The sequence below is a fragment of the Cygnus atratus genome, chromosome 2 (genome assembly GCF_013377495.2).
Source record: "Cygnus atratus isolate AKBS03 ecotype Queensland, Australia chromosome 2, CAtr_DNAZoo_HiC_assembly, whole genome shotgun sequence".
Lineage (NCBI taxonomy): Eukaryota > Metazoa > Chordata > Aves > Anseriformes > Anatidae > Cygnus > Cygnus atratus.
In genome coordinates, this window is record NC_066363.1 from 79,922,642 (window position 1) to 79,939,940 (window position 17,299).

The 17,299-nt window shown below is 37.4% G+C and overlaps 1 protein-coding gene across 5 annotated transcripts in view; it reads left to right on the forward strand.

The window, feature by feature from the left end:
• Window positions 1-17,299, forward strand: part of ZCCHC2 (zinc finger CCHC-type containing 2) — a 43,500-nt gene that overhangs the window by 12,519 nt on the left and 13,682 nt on the right. For all 5 annotated transcript variants that reach the window (XM_035552751.2, XM_050708940.1, XM_050708941.1 and 2 more), the window contains exons 2-7: window positions 591-702; window positions 4,607-4,683; window positions 6,951-7,022; window positions 10,272-10,384; window positions 12,282-12,376; window positions 15,933-16,016. In XM_035552751.2, the coding sequence (XP_035408644.1) occupies window positions 591-702; window positions 4,607-4,683; window positions 6,951-7,022; window positions 10,272-10,384; window positions 12,282-12,376; window positions 15,933-16,016 (553 nt within the window). The remainder of the gene's footprint in view (window positions 1-590; window positions 703-4,606; window positions 4,684-6,950; window positions 7,023-10,271; window positions 10,385-12,281; window positions 12,377-15,932; window positions 16,017-17,299) is intronic.

Consider the following 17,299-nt stretch of genomic DNA (forward strand, 5'->3'; position numbering starts at 1 on the left):
CTCTGAGTCCTCCCCTTTTCTCTGTGGAGGAGAGGGTGTTGATGGCAACTGGTTGTGTTCTGAATGTCTGGTTAGCTGGAGGTGCACGGATTTGGCTGTTAGGATTGTATGTCCCGGTAGACTGTCCAAACAGATATTCATGATTTCCTATGCAGAAGAGGTGGCAGGCTGAAGATACAGTGCATTAATGTAACTGGGGAGAATATGTTTGCAAAGCTGTGAGTAGATTACTTCACAGATTAGTAACCAAAAGAGTTCATACTAATAGTAAATTAGCACTGAAGTTCTGAGTTACTCATCTTGAATTGTCCACCTTGAGATAGACTAAAGGCAAACGATCTGTCCCCCACATCATTCTGCTTTTAAAATAAAGTCATCGTTACAGTGGAGGTGATAGTTGACGGGGAAAAAAAAAAGTAAGAATTGAAATTGCTAGTGATCATTTTGACTCCTCTCAAGAGCCTCTATTTCTATTTTTTTCCTGTAGAATACAAAATAACTGTTTTGGGGGTATCTTCTGCTGTAAAGAGTAAGTTTTGATTGTAGGCATTATATTAATATACTTTGTTTTTCTTTCCTTCTCGATTTAGAATGACTTTTCCCATAGTGACTGCATGTCAAGTAATGAGACCAGTTTGCTAGAACGAACCACAGCACCTCATGATGGACTACCGATGGCTTCCCATAGACCTCAGCGAGAAGGTATGTATTCTGAAGTTTCTTTTCAGGAGTATTTTGAGGTGGTTTTTTTTTTTAAGGCTAAACTCACCTTGGAGTTGTAGAAATCTTACTTTTTTCTTGCTGCTCATCTGAATGAGAAACTGCAATGGTGGGTAGGTATAATAGCTTCTCTGCTGCCTACTTGGTCTTATCTTTATTATGGCAGGTTGTCATCTTTGTTAGCTGCTAAATACTTGTGACTGCATGCATGCATGACCAATTGCAAATGAGTGTCCTGAAAAAAAGTGCTATGGCATTTGGAAGAAGGCAAAAAAACTTAATGCCACTGTATTAGTGTTGTTTAATTTTTTGAAACAAATTTAAGCATACTGTGAAGCCATGAATAGCTTTTGCTAATCAATTTAGTTGTATTTGATTAGCCTTAAAAAAAAAAAAAAAAGAAGAAGAAAGAAAGGAGGTTTTACAGAAGTGGTAGTTCAGAGAAGTGGGAGGCTTTCCATATAGAAGTAAGTTGTATTTTGGATCTACAGGGAAGAATAAGGATAAGACTTCAGAGCACAAACAGAATTCGTTTGTACAATTGCCAGAACAGTTTGAAGAAATGAGCATTATTGAAAACAGATTTCTTCTTACTCTTTATTCTCCAACAAGATTAGCAGATCACTTGTCTACTCAAAATAAGCTTACACTATCTTCCGGTTAGTGAAGAGTTAGCAATCTGGGAAAACCATTGCTATTCTTTTGTCCTGATAAATATCCTTTTGTCTATATTGTGGAGATTTAATTACACTTTGAAGACAGGCAATTTGCAAGTTTTAATTCCTTACCAAAAAAAAAAAAAAAGATTATGGCAGATTACAGACAACAAACGTATTTGAAAACCTTGTACAGAGTTTTAAGAACAAAGTGTTCGTATTCACAAATTAGAAACAGAAATGGGAGACTCATCAGTGACATTCCTGAATTAAATCACAGAAGCAAAGCAAAGATGGATAAACGAGTCTAGCAAAGTACTTAAATATTTCTCAGTATTTGTATTGTATTTAGAAACTACAGGGAAGGATCAGAATAATTTTGTGATATTTGTTATATTAGATTTATGGTAGAGGGTGCCTGCTACAGTAATCTCCAGACTGGGTTAGAAATAGCACTGACAGTAAAACTTTTTTTTTTTTATTCTCAGCTTTGTTGATTTTGATTCTTAGAAATCTCAATTGATACTTAAAATGGAAGCAGTATCACTTAGGTTTGATTTAATTGAATTGAATGTGTGTTGCATTCAGAACAGATTTAGAGATGCAACGCACCTTGTTAGTTTGCATGTTCGAACATTTCATCTTGGTCTAGCCATTTAGAGTATTTAAAATGTGATTGTGGAAACTGGATTTTAAAGTAGGCTATTGAATCTGTGAAGCTAAGGTTGTAAGGCAATTACACGGTAATTATCTGTTGTGTAAAACTTAATAAAATTGAGCACTTAGCAGCAAAAGAAGTTAAGGAAGTTGAAGGTACTACATTGTGTAATAAAATTTCTTTATATTAGAAGACAAATATATTTAGCATCGATAACACTCAATAGTTTAAAATAGCCACAGTCTAGTTAGAAAAAATCTTGTCTCTGTGAATGTTAATGATCCTGATTAGTTTCCATAATTAAATATATGCATATGGTGAAATAATGGAACTTAAAACATTATTCTCAATTCCAGTTATGGGAATCAACTTTTTAATTAGCTTCTGAATATCAGTCCAGCTGATGGTATTGATTTTAACATTGGCTGTTACGGAACTTTAGTGCACTAAAACTGATGTTAGGCCATAGCCCTTTTTCTAACAGTGCTTTTATCTATACCAGAGAGGTAAAAATTCAGTTTTCCATGATATATAGATGTATGTTATTATTTGGCATCCTTAGCTTGTCTCAGATTTTTTTGATTTTGCAATAAATAGTCTTCAGTAATTGATCAAAATGAACTGGTTGTCCGGTTCTTGTAACTCCCAGGTAAAGGGTTACAGCCAGTGTACACCATTCCAACCCAGTGTTTGTCACTCTTCCCAAGAAAAGAATTGGGAGCTGAATACTATCACTAGGCTTGTATGCCTATTTATTATTCTGATTTTTAGATTTGTTAAGTTGCTAATACTTAGTTTTCCCAGGACTGGCATATTCAGATGGGGATGATACTTTAATTGTAACTCTAACAGAATTCATTAAAAGCGTTGAAGTTGGATGAAATGGTAATTAGTTAACTTCCAAGGATAAGCTTTGTAACACATACTTGTAAGAAGTTGGTAATTTTAATTGTTATGAGTAGTTCCCAATACGTATCCCCTGTTTAAAAAAAAAAAAAAAAGGCAGTTAAGAATTGAAAGGAAAATGTTAACTGGTAATACCTTCAAAAAGAGCTTCAAAAGCACTGAAAAGAAGCGTTCATGGTGCAGAGTTGGCAGAGCTGTTTTTGAATAAAAATTTTTACATGTCATGATCACGCTTGTAAGGGAACAAAATTCTGTTGAGTTCTTAGAACAGCATAGCAGGAAAAGTGTAAAGCCCATCTCAGCTATACGAGGATTTTTATATACAGTATTACCTGAATAATATTTTGTGCTCTGAAGAGTATCTCCGGATCCTGAAGGCCATACATAGCTGCTGCTATGTCACAGCTAGAACTTGTCTATTCCTGAACAAAGCAGACTGTGGGGAAGGAATGTTTAAGTAGTATGTACTTTAAAGTACCCTTCTTCCTTTTCGGTTCAATCTAATGATACTCTGTGTGGTATGATGGTAGTAGCCTTCTGCTTCTGCTCTTCATTTGGCAATGTGCACTTGCAGCCCAGAAAGCCAACCGTATCCTGGGCTGCATCAAAAGCAGCATGGCCAGCAAGGCGAGGGAGGGGATTGTCCCCCTGTGCTCAGCTCTGGGGCGCCCAGCACAAAAGGACGTGGATGTAATAGAGCGAGTCCAGAGGAGGGCCATGAGGATAATCAGAGGGCTGGAGCACCTCTGCTATGAAGGAAGGCTGAGGAAGTTGGGGTTGTTCAGCCTGGAGAGGAGAAGGCTCCAGGCAGACCTTACAGCGGCCTTCCAGTACCTAAAGGGGGCTCAGGAGAGCTGGGGAAGGACTCTTTGCCAGGGGGTGTACTGATAGGACAAGGAGGAATGACTTTAAACTAGAATAGGGTAGATTTAAATTAGGTATTAGGAATAAATTCTTTACTCAGAGTGCGGTGAGGCCCTGGCACAGGCTGCCCAGAGAAGCTGTGGATCCCCCATCACTGGGAGTGTTCAAGGCCAGGCTGGATGGGGCTTTGGGCAACCTGGTCTGGTGGGAGGTGTCCCTGCCCATGGTAGGGGGGGTGGAATTAGATGGTGTTTAATGTCTCTTCCAACCCAAACCATTCTGTGATTCTATGTTTTCCAGTTTGCTGATACTCACTTCTGACTCCTTTACGCCTTCACCAAGTGTTTCTTCCACCTAAATGCCTTTCAGAAATGTGGAATTCAGTTTTCTCTTGCTACTACTTGGCATTTGAGAAACAGATGTAGAAGGCACTGTCACTGTTCTTTTTCAGCGCTCATTACTTCTTGGAATAAAGAAGCAACTTGACTAATTTTCATTGCCTTTTCACTCATAGTGGTTAATGATGTGTTTACGTGACTTTAGGTTCAAGTAACTTCTGGTTAATGCCCAGATTCCTGTGATCTGCAATGAAAGGGTTGTGGGTGGTCAGGTCTGAGAAACGCTTTGTAGAGAACAAGGTTCCACCTGCCCCCTGCAGTTTGTTACGGTAAAATAGCATCTGAGAAGGAGCTGGGTTATGCGAGTCAGTAAATAATGTATGGCAGTTCTCAGAGTGGCTAGGTAAGTAGGTACGTTTTCAAACTGTAATTTTAGTATGCATGATAAACTGTTTTTCTTTCAGCTGTGCACATTGAGAAGATAACCCTGAAAGGAGTACCAAGAAAAAGGGCTGACAAACATTTGGAGTACACATTCAAAGTAAGCAAATAACCCCTGAAACGTTGGTATCTTCATGATATCTATTGTAGAGGTGTACAGCTTGTTTCAAATACCTGCTCAGAGACCATTTTTAATTACATGAGGCTCTTCAGAGATTCCTGGTATTACCCTGTAATTCTTTTGGATTCGGTGTGCAGAGCAGGTTTTTTTTATGTAATCATGGGCATAAGATGGGAAAGTGTAAAACACCAGCAACAGTTGAGTGTGACGTTACTTCAGTAAACTTGGCTTATGCTGTTTTGGGGCAAGCGTCGCAAAGAATTCTAAAACTAGCTGATTGTTTGCTCGAGTGACAAAGAAGTACAGTTCTCGTCTGCAGCTACGTATTACTTGGAGTCATATATTCATCTTAGATATCATTCATGAATGACAAAACTGTTTTTTTGTGGCTTGGGTGTTTGTTTTTTCATTTACTGAAAAAAAACCAAACTAAAACGATGCTAATAAATTTGAAGGCCTTCCTAGTATAGTCTTCATGTATAATAATAACCAGAGGCAACATACCAAACAATCACAAGTGAATTTTAAACAAAACTGAGACACTACTTCACACTACTTTGGAAAAGAAGCTTTCAGTATTGAAGTCTGCTATTAAAGGCTGTAGGTGTTTAAATAATAGCTGCTAAGGCTGTTGGTGGTGATATTCTGGTTGAGTCGAAGTCATAATTTTCTTAGCAAGGATCGACTAACATGAGTCATTTGGTCAGTAGATGCAGATCTGGTGTACCAGATTTGGTCTTAGCATTTTTCCCCAAACAAAAGAATGCTGTAGATCAGACATTATAACTAATGTAACTGGTCATTTGATGTGCGTCATGGGAGCTCTTTGAAGAGGTAAAAAGAGGTTTGATGTTGGACACATCTGAAGCTGAAATTTGGAGGAAAAAAAATAAAAAACCAAACCAAAACAAAAAAAAAAACACTCTTCTTTTGCTGAGGACGTTAATATAGAATTTAGCCTTCAATTCTTAGATTAACTTGCCCAAGTATTTCAGCCTTGTCATTGATATTTTGGCCAAATAGTCTGTGAACTAGGTACTAAGTAAAATGCAATAGTAGATACAGGAGGTTTGTACAGAATGCCCATGTGGATTATTAATATTTAAAATCACAAAACTCTTTTAGAAGTTCAGCATGTAGATGGATTTGACAGTGGTTTTGAATTTCTTTGTTAAAGGGGGAATGTTTGGAGATATTCTGGGAAGTATTTGAGTAAGCTTGAATCTCCTCCACCTCAGTTCTTTTAGAAAAGAGTTTCCTCTCCTCATCTGTGCAGGTATATACCGTGTTCCTCACTGTGGATCATTTTATGCTTGCCCAGACACTGCTTCTTAAGGTTTTAACAGCAATTTACAGTCATGGCTTCCCAACCGAGGTCACCAACAGTAGCTGGCATTTCAGGGGACTAAGATGAAGGCAGTTGGTGGTTGACATTTTCCTGTCTGCTCTTTGGAGTAAAGTAATGTTTATAATTGCCTTGTCTGCTCCCATTACACAGAATCTTCCCATGCATGTAATGGGAATCTTAAGCACAGAGGTTGACTAAAAGCCAGGCAGCACTCATCTAACCAAGCTGCTTTTTTCTCAAAATATGCACGTGAAGGTGCTGTTTTAATGCTTGCATGTTATGTCAGAACAATAAGCTATTGAACATTTGATAGCATATACCAATATGCTGTCTTACTCTTGAGTAACTTCTTTAGTAACTTGCAATATTTTTTATGAGTTGTATCCTACGAAAAGTTCAGTATGACCATATAAGTATCAAACCTGAGGCAGACAAAATTATTTTATATGCAAGAGAAGCAGAAAGATTTTTGTTCATTTATTTATTGACTAATGATAATGGCAGCAAGAACTAAATCCAGTATATCTGACCTACAGTTCTTTGCTCTGTTTTTTGAAGTTCATGAAGACTGATAGAAGTCCTGTAATTACACAGCCTTCTGCCTGGCTTCTTTTGGAGTCACTAAGTAGTCTTCAGGGACTTGACTGCATTGACCTGAATTTGTTCATATTGGTTTTAGCCACAAATAACATTAAAATGATCTCAAAATGTGCACTCAAAATTAGTGTACATCTCTGAAAGGTACAGTGTTTTATCTGTTTTGCCTGGTATTTACTTAGCTGCTTATGTTAAGTCTGATGATCTCAATATAAGAGTTAAGAAAATGTTAAAGTTGACTAACTGGTATGATCTTTGGAAAAAAGAAACTTTACTCATTCTCTTCTCTTTCATTATTCAGGTAACCTGGTCCGATCTTTCGGTAACATGTGTAACAAAAACACACCAGGAGCTTCAGGAATTCCTGCTAAAAGTATGTATTGAAATACAAAAGTAGTGTTTATACATCAGATTTATAACTTCAGGTGTAGTTTAGGAGATCTGTGATTTCTGGGATGTAATTACAAAAACAAAAGCAGGCTACTGGCTTTTTTACTACAGAATTTTATTAACCATTTAAATTATGTTTATTGTGGTGGACCAACTTGACAGATGAAGAAGTTCAATAGAAAGTTTGAGGAGTTTCAAATGACTCAAACTTGCCTGGCAGCTTTAACTGAGCTGCCTTAAAATTGACTGTACAATATACCCACAGAATTAATATATAGGGGCAAGCACTGCTAATTTGCTAATTTGTACCCTATTAGAATAACCTTAAGAATATATATTTTTTAATTAATGATGCAGATCCACGAGCATAACAGCTTTTAATCTTACCGTTGTATTCTTCAGCAGAACAAAGGCAGGCATATTTACTGTCAGGAGTTAAACTTGAGAAACTCCACGAACTGCTTATGCGTGCACGTGTATGTTTACAAAAAGTAGATATTCTCTAAGCCCCTCTCCCTCCTCCCAAAGCAGGGAATGTATTAGTGTGCAGAGACAACATGTGGATCCCCAGAGTGTGATGACCTTGAATTGTGTGTTTCATTGTCAGTGCCTAATATTTGGGGTTCTGTCTGTTCTGGGAAATTCTATGTTTAAACTCCACCGCTCAGGGTACTAAGGAGAGCTCTGTTTTAGGCATGTTTCGATAGCATCTGAAGCACGTACTGCGGTGTTAATTGCAAGTGGAACACCTGTTACTGTACAAAGGCCACAGTCTTGTTCACTGTTTGTTATCAATACGGTGTTTTCTAGTGTTATAAAAATGAAGGAGAGTATTTGCTGGTGCTGTAATCCAGTTGGGATATCTAGTTCCAAGAGTTCCCACAGCTTGATTTGTGAGGGTTTGAATTATGGGTGGAATATCTACTTGTGGACAGGGTGTCCATGAAATCCCTCTATTCATGAAGAGAACCTTAAAAGCAGGGTTGTCGTATGAGATCCTCTGCAGCTCATGGGATGAGTGCTGAACTGCATGCCTCGTGTTCTCCTACCTGCAAAGTAAAGAAACACGCCAGCTTCTGAAATGGACCCTCTAGTACCTACTTGCTGCAAGGAGGAGTCAGGCAAACAGGATCCAAAATGTTCATTTGTAGAGCTGTTGAGTCTGACTGATGGGCAGCTCTTCAGATGTGGAATGTTCCGTGTGCTGGCTGACTGCTCTGGCTCTGACGGAGTCTGGATGTATAGAAGATGGCAGGGCAGGAGGGAGATAACTAAAAGCTGTTACAAGCTTGCGGTGGTGGCTCTGTGGAGAATGTGCGCAGCTGAAAAAGCATTTTGGTTTCTATTGGTTTGATAGCCAGCAGAAGAAAGGAAATTTTTAAACACAATAGGATGAAATTTGTCTTGCTTTAAAAAGCACCATGGAAGTATGAATGCTGTCAAGTTCACCCATCCTTGCATTCTGGCTTTCTGTTATTCTCATTTCCAGTCTGCATAGCATTGTTAAGTAGAATGCTCTTTTTCCTAGGGCAGAAAGGAATGGGCAAACTACTTGATAGGAAATTACAAGTTTGTGGGTGGTAGGAGTAAGATAATCGTATACAACTTGTTACAGAGTAGCAGCATTGATGAGAAAAGCTGAGGTGTAGTAAATGGGGTAACTTTTCCTTATATTTGAAGAGCACCTTCTCTTGGGTGATAAGCATAAGAAGTTATTTGTGTGTAGGAAGTTACCCACATATGTGGAAGGACTAACATGCTTGTGGTAACAAGGCTATCTCATTACCTGGAGTTAAGATAGTAAGCACCTACACTTGGGTTTGTATAACTCTGAATCTTAAACTGCAAGAGGATTTGAATCCCTTTTAACGAAAGCTTTAAAGGAAAAAAAAGTTGTCTGTTTCTTGAGGCAAAATTATATACAGAACATTGTGACAGGAAGTTTGCAGTTCCCCATGCTTCTGGAGTAGCATGAGTAAACCATTTGTTTAATACTGACAGATTCTTCAGAGATACTCAGTAACACATATTAAAGCCAAAGTGTTCAGAAAAGCTACTTTCTGTTCAGAAGCATTTCTTTCTGTTTTCGTATCTAATGCACTTCAGGTGCTATGGCATTGTACTAATACTAACAGTATCTGTCTATCTGAATTCCAGAAGTTCCTATTTTTGCATGTTACCAAGCAATTATCTACATTAGACATAGTGTCTGTTTATTAGTAGCACTTCAATCAGTGAAAGAATTACTTAGTGCTTTGCTGTTATACCACTAGCAGCATGGTATATCCAGCTGGCGCTCTGGATCGGGCATATTCCAGATACACAAGAGGAGGGTGCCACTATAGTATAAGTTGCTTAGTGTTGTTGATCAAAACTGATGGTAGATGTAAACCAGATCAGCAATAGCTTTTAAGTTGAGGAGAAAGCATATCTGCTGTGGCTGTTTTCTTTTAACTGTACCAAAATTAAAAAAAAATACTTTTATTATTTTTTCTAAATAAATTAACTAATTTCACCAGCCTTTCATATACTGTAGTATATCATTTTGGAAGTTAGAAACGTGAGAAAATTTTGTTCTAGGGAAAATTTTTCATTTAAAATTTACAGCTCCTTAGTAGCAAGAATTTTACATTCTGCACTAGAACATCAGAAGTATCACTTTGTGATACTGGCATTGGAAATAGAATGAATTTTCATAAGAAGCTTTGGTGGTAATAGCAACTGGAAAAGGACTTGCTATTTAGTGATCTCAGTATTGCCTGCTGAAACCCACTGCGTTATGTAACTTTAAATGGTCATTTCTACTCTTTCTTTGAAATAATTTAATCTAGTGAAATAATGATAGTGAGTACAGTGCTCGTCGTCCTCCCTGGTATTTTTTGTTGTTGTTATTTTCAGACCTACTTTTTTGTGTGAAACGTTTAAAGAAAGAAATTGAAAAAGGATGTAAATTATTCTGAGAAAGAACATCAGTAAATTTCTGAATCTACATCTTCTTTTAAAGACAGCTTTAGAGCTTCATACACCTAGACTTGATAGGAGAATTTACAGCAAAGTGCTTCTCTACCAAAATTAAATTATGATAATTTGTTGTACTTCGTCTGCAAATTACTTTATTCAAGTTGGAACAGTAGAGTTTCCTGTTGATAACAAGAAGTATAAAGGCAGATGATGAACAAAGATAATCTTAAGATGAGAAATGAGTAATTGACATTTTTAACCTTTTTCTCAGCTTCCAAAGGAATTGTCTTCTGAAGCATTTGACAAGACTATTTTAAGAGCACTAAATCAGGGTTTTCAGAAGAGGGAAGAGCGAAGGCATGCTGATCTTGAGCCCATAATCAGGTGAGAATTCTAGCAAATAACCTGAAATGCATTATCTGAAAAGGGATTGCAGTCAAACTAGAGGACTGCTAGGGACAGTGGAAATTCTGCTGTGTAAATGCAATTTATGAAGAAGAAGGGAAGGCAGTGATGAAATATATCTTTTTTCTTGAAAATGAGAGTCTACTTTCAAACTTCAGTGGTGTGGACTTATTAAGGAGTAATCATCCAATTAAGAAAGTATTAGTGTGGGGCAACGTTGTTTAGCAATGATTGGTACTTTAGGGAAGAGAGCCTTATCTCCATTATACAAAGACGTACTTTTTAATTTTTCTAAATAACTCAAAGTGCTGTTTTCTGATTCTAAATCACGACAGAGTGACACAGAACAGAATTTGGAAAAGAATAAACAGCAATAATGAAGCATATCTATAAAATAAAATGCAGTTCACACGTTTGTAAGAAAAGGGCGGATACCTCATAGCCTGTTATCTAGTTATGAGAGTGCTTGCTGAGCTGTGGACCATTTTGGTTAAATCCTGTAACTCAGAAAAGCAGTATGAATTTGAGTATGCCTCCCTTGTTCTTTTTATTTGCTATAGGTACCTTGTTAGGTTTGTTCTTTTCTGTCAGGTTGTTCAACCTTATTCAAAGTAACTTAAAACTATTAATCAGGTTAGGCCAAGTGTGTCGTGAGACACTTGCTGAAGTAATCAGGCACTGCTTGTCAAGCTCCTGCTCTGAATACTGCAGATACTCGAGTCCAAGCTTCTTACATCTCAGGGTTTTGTCTCAATAGCTTAGCTACAGAAGATACAGAGCTGCTGCATGCCGCAACCTTCCCCTTCCCCTCTCCTTCCCAATTTTCTTTTATTTTGATCTGTACCATTATTTGGCTTTTATTGGCTTGATTTTCAAGGTAAAAGCTAGGTCAGTTTTGACTAATAAACATCATGTTTTTAAATATTGATTGATTGGTAAGCATCTGCAGTACAGAAAGGTTGTAAAGCCTAACTGCAGAATAATTACAAACACATTGTTTGAGGATATCTTTTCAATATATCGAACCATGATGTAGTATGGAGTTGTAATTACTATTTATAAACGAAGTTGTGACTATGCTAAATTACCATGTGAATAATCTTGACAATAGCATTACTTTGTAAAAAAATTTTTCTTACAGTGTCAGTTAAGCAGAAATGTGTATTTAGGTGTCTTAAGTACGTGCTTGGTTGGCCAAAAAAATTTTTTATTGCCTTTACCCCCTCCAAAAAAAAAATAGTAGAACTGTAGTGCTGGCAAGCAAAAGCTGGAAAGCTGTTGCGAGACTTAAAATATTTATTCTTGGACTATTTTCTTGTCTGAAGCTATAGGAAGTCACTCAACTCTTGGGAACAGATTCAAAACAGTGCTGAGCAATTTTGAGAATCCCACCCTTTGCTCTTGGAGATAATTATGAAATTCAAACACCGTCTTTATACGTGAATTCAACTTTGTATTTAATCAAATAAGTGTATTTAACAAGCAGGTGCATTGTTTTGGAAAAAAGAAGTTGAGGAAAAAAGTTAAAGCTTAAGGTTCAGTGCTTTTTTGAATCTGTCCAAGCTCCTCCCTGATAATGTTACAGGTGGCGAAAATATTTGAATTAGGGTGGCTCAAAAGCACATACGTTTTTAATTTAAAAAAAAACCATCATACCAATTTCTTTTACTGGCTGTAGTCCAACTAGGACTGAACACTAGGACTGAACAACAAAGCTCTGAAGTAGCCTTTAATCTTCTGTATGCTCAGTGTCCAAGTTTGCAAGTTAAAGTGTTTAGTCTTTTTAAGAACTACCTAATTTGCTCTTAAATGGTACTTTTCTATTCTCCCTATGAAATATTACTTACAGTTTAACAAAATTTCACTTAAATTTCAGGCAGCTATTTTCAAATACATCACAAGCTTTTCTGCAGAATCAGAGAGTATACAACTTCTTCCAATCAATTTCATCAGAATCTTTGCACACTCACAGTAAGAAATACCTTAATACTGTTCTATATAACAAAAAGTCTATAAAAAGTGATTCTTCCTGTCATGCCTAATTATGTTTTTTAATTACGTATTCATGTTACATTGTATTCTACTGGTCATACTTGAACTCACTGCCAATGAATAGTTGTTTCAGCAGACACATATGCTTTTGACAGTGGGAATGTGCTGTGTGTTCTTTTCTTTCTTTCTTTCTTCTCTGTACCATCATGCTGTTAAAATAGGTAAAAATAAATTGAGCACGTGCAACACTTCGGGACTTTATCCTTATAAGAAGTCTGAAAACGGGCCAGAATCCCCTGACCTCACTACCACTTCAGCAGTAGGATAAATGGTATTGAATAGAAATGCAGCCAAATATTTTTGGCCATTCAAAAACTTATTTAAAGCTTCAAGACTTCAAAGGAAAAGCAGGTTTTTAAAAAGCATGCTTTTTTATTAAAGCTACTGCCACCTTTCTTATGAATCCTGTGAAGATGAATGATGAGACTGTTGTAAACATGGGAACAAAAAGCCTGCTGCACTGACCCCAAAAAACTGCATGTTATTTATTTGGTTTCTTTTGTAGATTGTGTTTGTCTTGATATTTAAACTAAGATTTGGTTTGGGTACATAGTGTATAAATAGTGGGATGGCCCTGACTTCAGGTCTTAAAGAAACTTGTTCAGAGCATTTGCATTGCTGATATTTCCTTGGTGGACCTGGCACTTGTGTATTATAAACTGCGTGACCCAAGCTTAGCTTCTCTGTATGGCTGCCTTAAGATGTGCTCTTTGTTTCTATTGAATCTTATCTTCTTTCAGTGCATGTTATACACCATGACAGTTATGGTACTGTGAGACCGTAGCCTAAGAAGTTGCAGAAGATCTTAGTAAGGAATAAGTCAGAGTTTTTGAACAGACTGCTTGTGAGCACTCGAAAGAAAATAAAGGGATGACAGTTAACACAAATCCGAGATGATACATGTGGTGTATCAAATGTGTTCTTCCTATGATCAGATAGGGCCTTGTTATTATGGGAGAAGCTGAAGACGTTATTTTGTGGTTTTGATTTTTTTTTTTTTTTTTTTTAGTAACAGTTAGGACATTCTTATATATGAAACTGACATATAAGTTAAACTAATGAGGTCCAGGATGATTGTGAAATTGGCTGGAATGTATTGCCGTGAAAAATTCTGACAACTCTCTTGTAATGAAGAGCTGCATGGGGAGGAAGGAAGTTCCAAGGTCCAGAAAGATTCACATTAACGATGGACACACTGCATAGGGTTTGCATGTATTAGTCTATAGGCTACATCTAGGTGGGAAAAAGTTGTCGGTATGTTGTTGTACATTGTTATAATTTAAAATGATCTTCACAAATTGTAGAAATGCACTGAAAAAGAACCAGTGCTAGGTCCCATCATAATAGATTCAACTGCATGAGTGCAGGACAGAAAAGATCTGCAGGGTTGTTGGTAGATTAAAATGTTAATTCTGCAGGACGATGCCTTACAGATTATAATGTGATCATAAATGGGAGATAATTTGTAATAAAAACAAACAAAAAATGTGTATATATGTGCATATAGGCTGCATGAAAGGTCATGAGGACTTGTCAGATCTGAAATGCATGACAGATAGAAAGGATGAGGAACTTCATTGTTTAGCAGAGAGGAGAGAAAACTTGTAATGGGCTTAACTTGCTGTGAGGAAGATTAGGCTCAGGGACAGGCAAGAGTCTGGTGATTACCAGAGAAGTCGGTAGCAGTGAGTCATGTCTGAGGTCAGGGCAGAAAAGTCAGTAGGTCAAGGTGAAGAACAGGATCAGCGAGACATGGCCAGGCCCAGGCACGGCTGCAGCATAGCCCTGGCAAAGACCTGAGCTTGAATGCGGCTCCTGAGCCCAAGGATGGAGGCCCTGCACGAGGTGTCTCCCAGCTCATTCCCAGCAGTCTCACCCGAGACTGCAAAACTGCCCTGTACCAGCGCTGGTCTCAAACACAGGCAGGTGTGGTCCTTGGCAGGGCAGAAGAGGCTGTAAAGCCCGCTGGTGTGGTTCAGGGCCCTGACATTGACGTAGATAGTAAGGAAAGCTTTGATGAAGACAAATAGCATGATAAATTTAAAGTGTAGTTGTTTATCTGTTGATAAGGGAGACTGGATAACTTCTCTGGGATGGTTCAGGTTCACCATCACATTTACTGTAGTGCAGACTAATATGTTCTGTGCTAAGACAGAAGTACTCATCCTGCTCTTTTTTGAGTTTTTTGTTTGTTTTTTATTGCTGGCCACTGCGTTTTTCTAAATTTCATGTTTGGGAAGCCTGAAATCCTGCTAAGTATTTACAATTGCAATTTAGGCCATGGTGGCATATTTTGAATATGGTAACAATGCTGGGGGAGAGGGAAGAAAGAAGCATGTGTTTGAGAAGTGGGATGAGATTTTTCTTAAATCAAATGTGCAGAATGAATTACAGAAAGTAACTGTGGCTTACATTGGTCTTCAGTCATTTTTTAGATCTGGGGATAAAATGTCCATTCACAGAAATATAAAAATACTCTCTGAAGTACTTAAATGCTATAGGTATGATTTTAGTAAAACCTTTGTGGAAATAACTTGTCAATTCAGTGGAGGATCTTTATACCTTAAATAATAGTTGAGATCTCACACTGAATAATATGTTCAGTAAGCGTCATTATCTATGCTGTCACAGTTCCGTTAAGGAGGGAATCAATTAGCTCCCTTCTGGTTCATAACACCAGTTATTTTAGACACCTCTTCAGGCTGGGGTAAATTTTTGATCCCAGTAGACTTCATTCGAACACGATCTCTTGGGGTTTAGTATGTTCAATGCAAACAACACTCAGGAATATCTTCCCATCAATACTTCAAGACCCTGAACAGCAGCTTTCACATGCTGTTACCTGCACTAACTTGGAACTTTTTGAGAGGAAAAGAGTCGACTCCTAGAGTTAAATTCATTGCTGAACTTAGTTTTCTTTCAGAGTGGGGCACTGGTATTTTTGCAACAAAACTGTAAATATTATTGCCACTTTTTGTTACCTCGTCTGGCAAAACAAGGCAAAAATGGTGCATCAAGACTGTGTTAAGGGCACTAGACGATTTCAGCCCAAATTAAGTCTCCTTTGACAGGTGAACGATTTAACAGTGGAGTGTAACTCATTGCGTAAAAATTTTAGTAACTGTAGTTGGTCTCCTGCTATTTCCTGCTGAAACAGAAAATATTATTTATGAAAAATCTGATGTGCAATACGATAGAAATGTTCATAATATAATCACAATCCAAAGCTTTTGAAATTTTACCATAGCTTTAAAATTGTTTTGCACACATTTTTCTTCAAAATAAAAGCATCTCCATAGAGCCTCTGTTCTTGGAGATGGCCTACTTTGAAGGAGACAATGTTCAAATTATTGCCACATGCAAACCAGAAAGTTCAGTCTTCCATTTCCCTAGCTTCCAGTTTAGTGCAAGCACTCAGGAACTGTCTAGTTGTTCAAGATCTATAAAGTTACTACGTGAACTTTATTCTCTGCAGGTAACTTACAACCCTCTTTGAAGACGGTTAAAGCACCAGAACACTTCAAGGAGGACAGTTCAGAAGCTTCAAGTCAGGAGGAAGGTAGTTGTGTACTTAAAGGTGGTTCTTCTCTGAGAAAATTTACCACACTCAGTTCTGGAAATCATGCAGTTGACCAATTTCTTTATTGGTACAAAGCTGAGAGATTTGGATGAAATGTGCTATATAAATGAAGAATCTTTGTATACATCCTACAGTTTCCTTAGAGGGTTGCTATATAATCCAAGAAGTGGGATTGTTCATAGACAGCTTGGAGGCAGAAGTTCACGGCTGTGTTGAGCAAACAGGAAGAAATACTCCACAATTTACTTGAGCCAAGTTTGTTTGCAGCTTTTCATGTTTTTACCTATTCTTCAGTTATTTGGGTTACAAGTTGAATGCAGCAGCTTGTTTTGCCACAAATGTGTCAAATTTGTCTAGGTTTTAGTTTTACACTGGAAGGATATTGAAGTTTTTCCTCTTAACTGGCCAGAGTATAAAAGCAGTGTAAGTTAATAAGGATTTTAACTGTTTGGGACTGTAGTGAATATTGATTACAGTCTCAAAGCTGGTGTTTTCCAAATACCTCAGGAAACAGTTCACAAATGGGAGCAGCAGTCTAGTGGCTGGTCAGTAATTTCATTCTGTAACGAATGTCAAGCCAGTTTCACATTGCTTTGAGTAATGAGCAAGTAGAACTTTCTGGTAGGTGGAAAGGATGAGAAATGGGGCTGATAGGTGAACATGCACAGATGTAATAGCTTTCACAGAAAGGCACCGCTCATATCCTCTTACATGCAAATAACTAATAAGCTTGTAGTTGATCTTATGTGCAATCAGTAATCCACATAAGCAGTTCAGACAGACTTTTCTTATTTAAAATTGTTTTGTATATTCTTCTGTAGAGTTCAGAATACACCATGTAAATTTACAGTATATTCAAAAACAGCTCAAGAAGTTTTATATACTGTCCTTAAAAGGCATTTGTTCAACCGATGAAGCTACAAATGCAATGCAGAACACCTTGTGTGCCATTTTAATAAGTGCTACCAGAAGTTTTAAAATTGAATTTTTTTTTTCAAGTCGTCATTTGGACTTCTGTGTTGCATTGACAGGAGTTCAGGCACAATGATGACTACCAAGAAGGCTAGTTGCAATTGAAAAAAAACTTGTTTTTGTTAAAGTTCAACCATTGTTTTAAAGAAATGGGCAGACCATGAATCCAAGGTTCTTGTTTCTTGTTTGAGGCGGTATCTCTTTTTCTGTCTCATGTTATCAGTAAAACTTTACATGCACAGTGAAATTTCTGAGGGTCAGAATGCAATTCTTCTGTGTAAGACGTACCT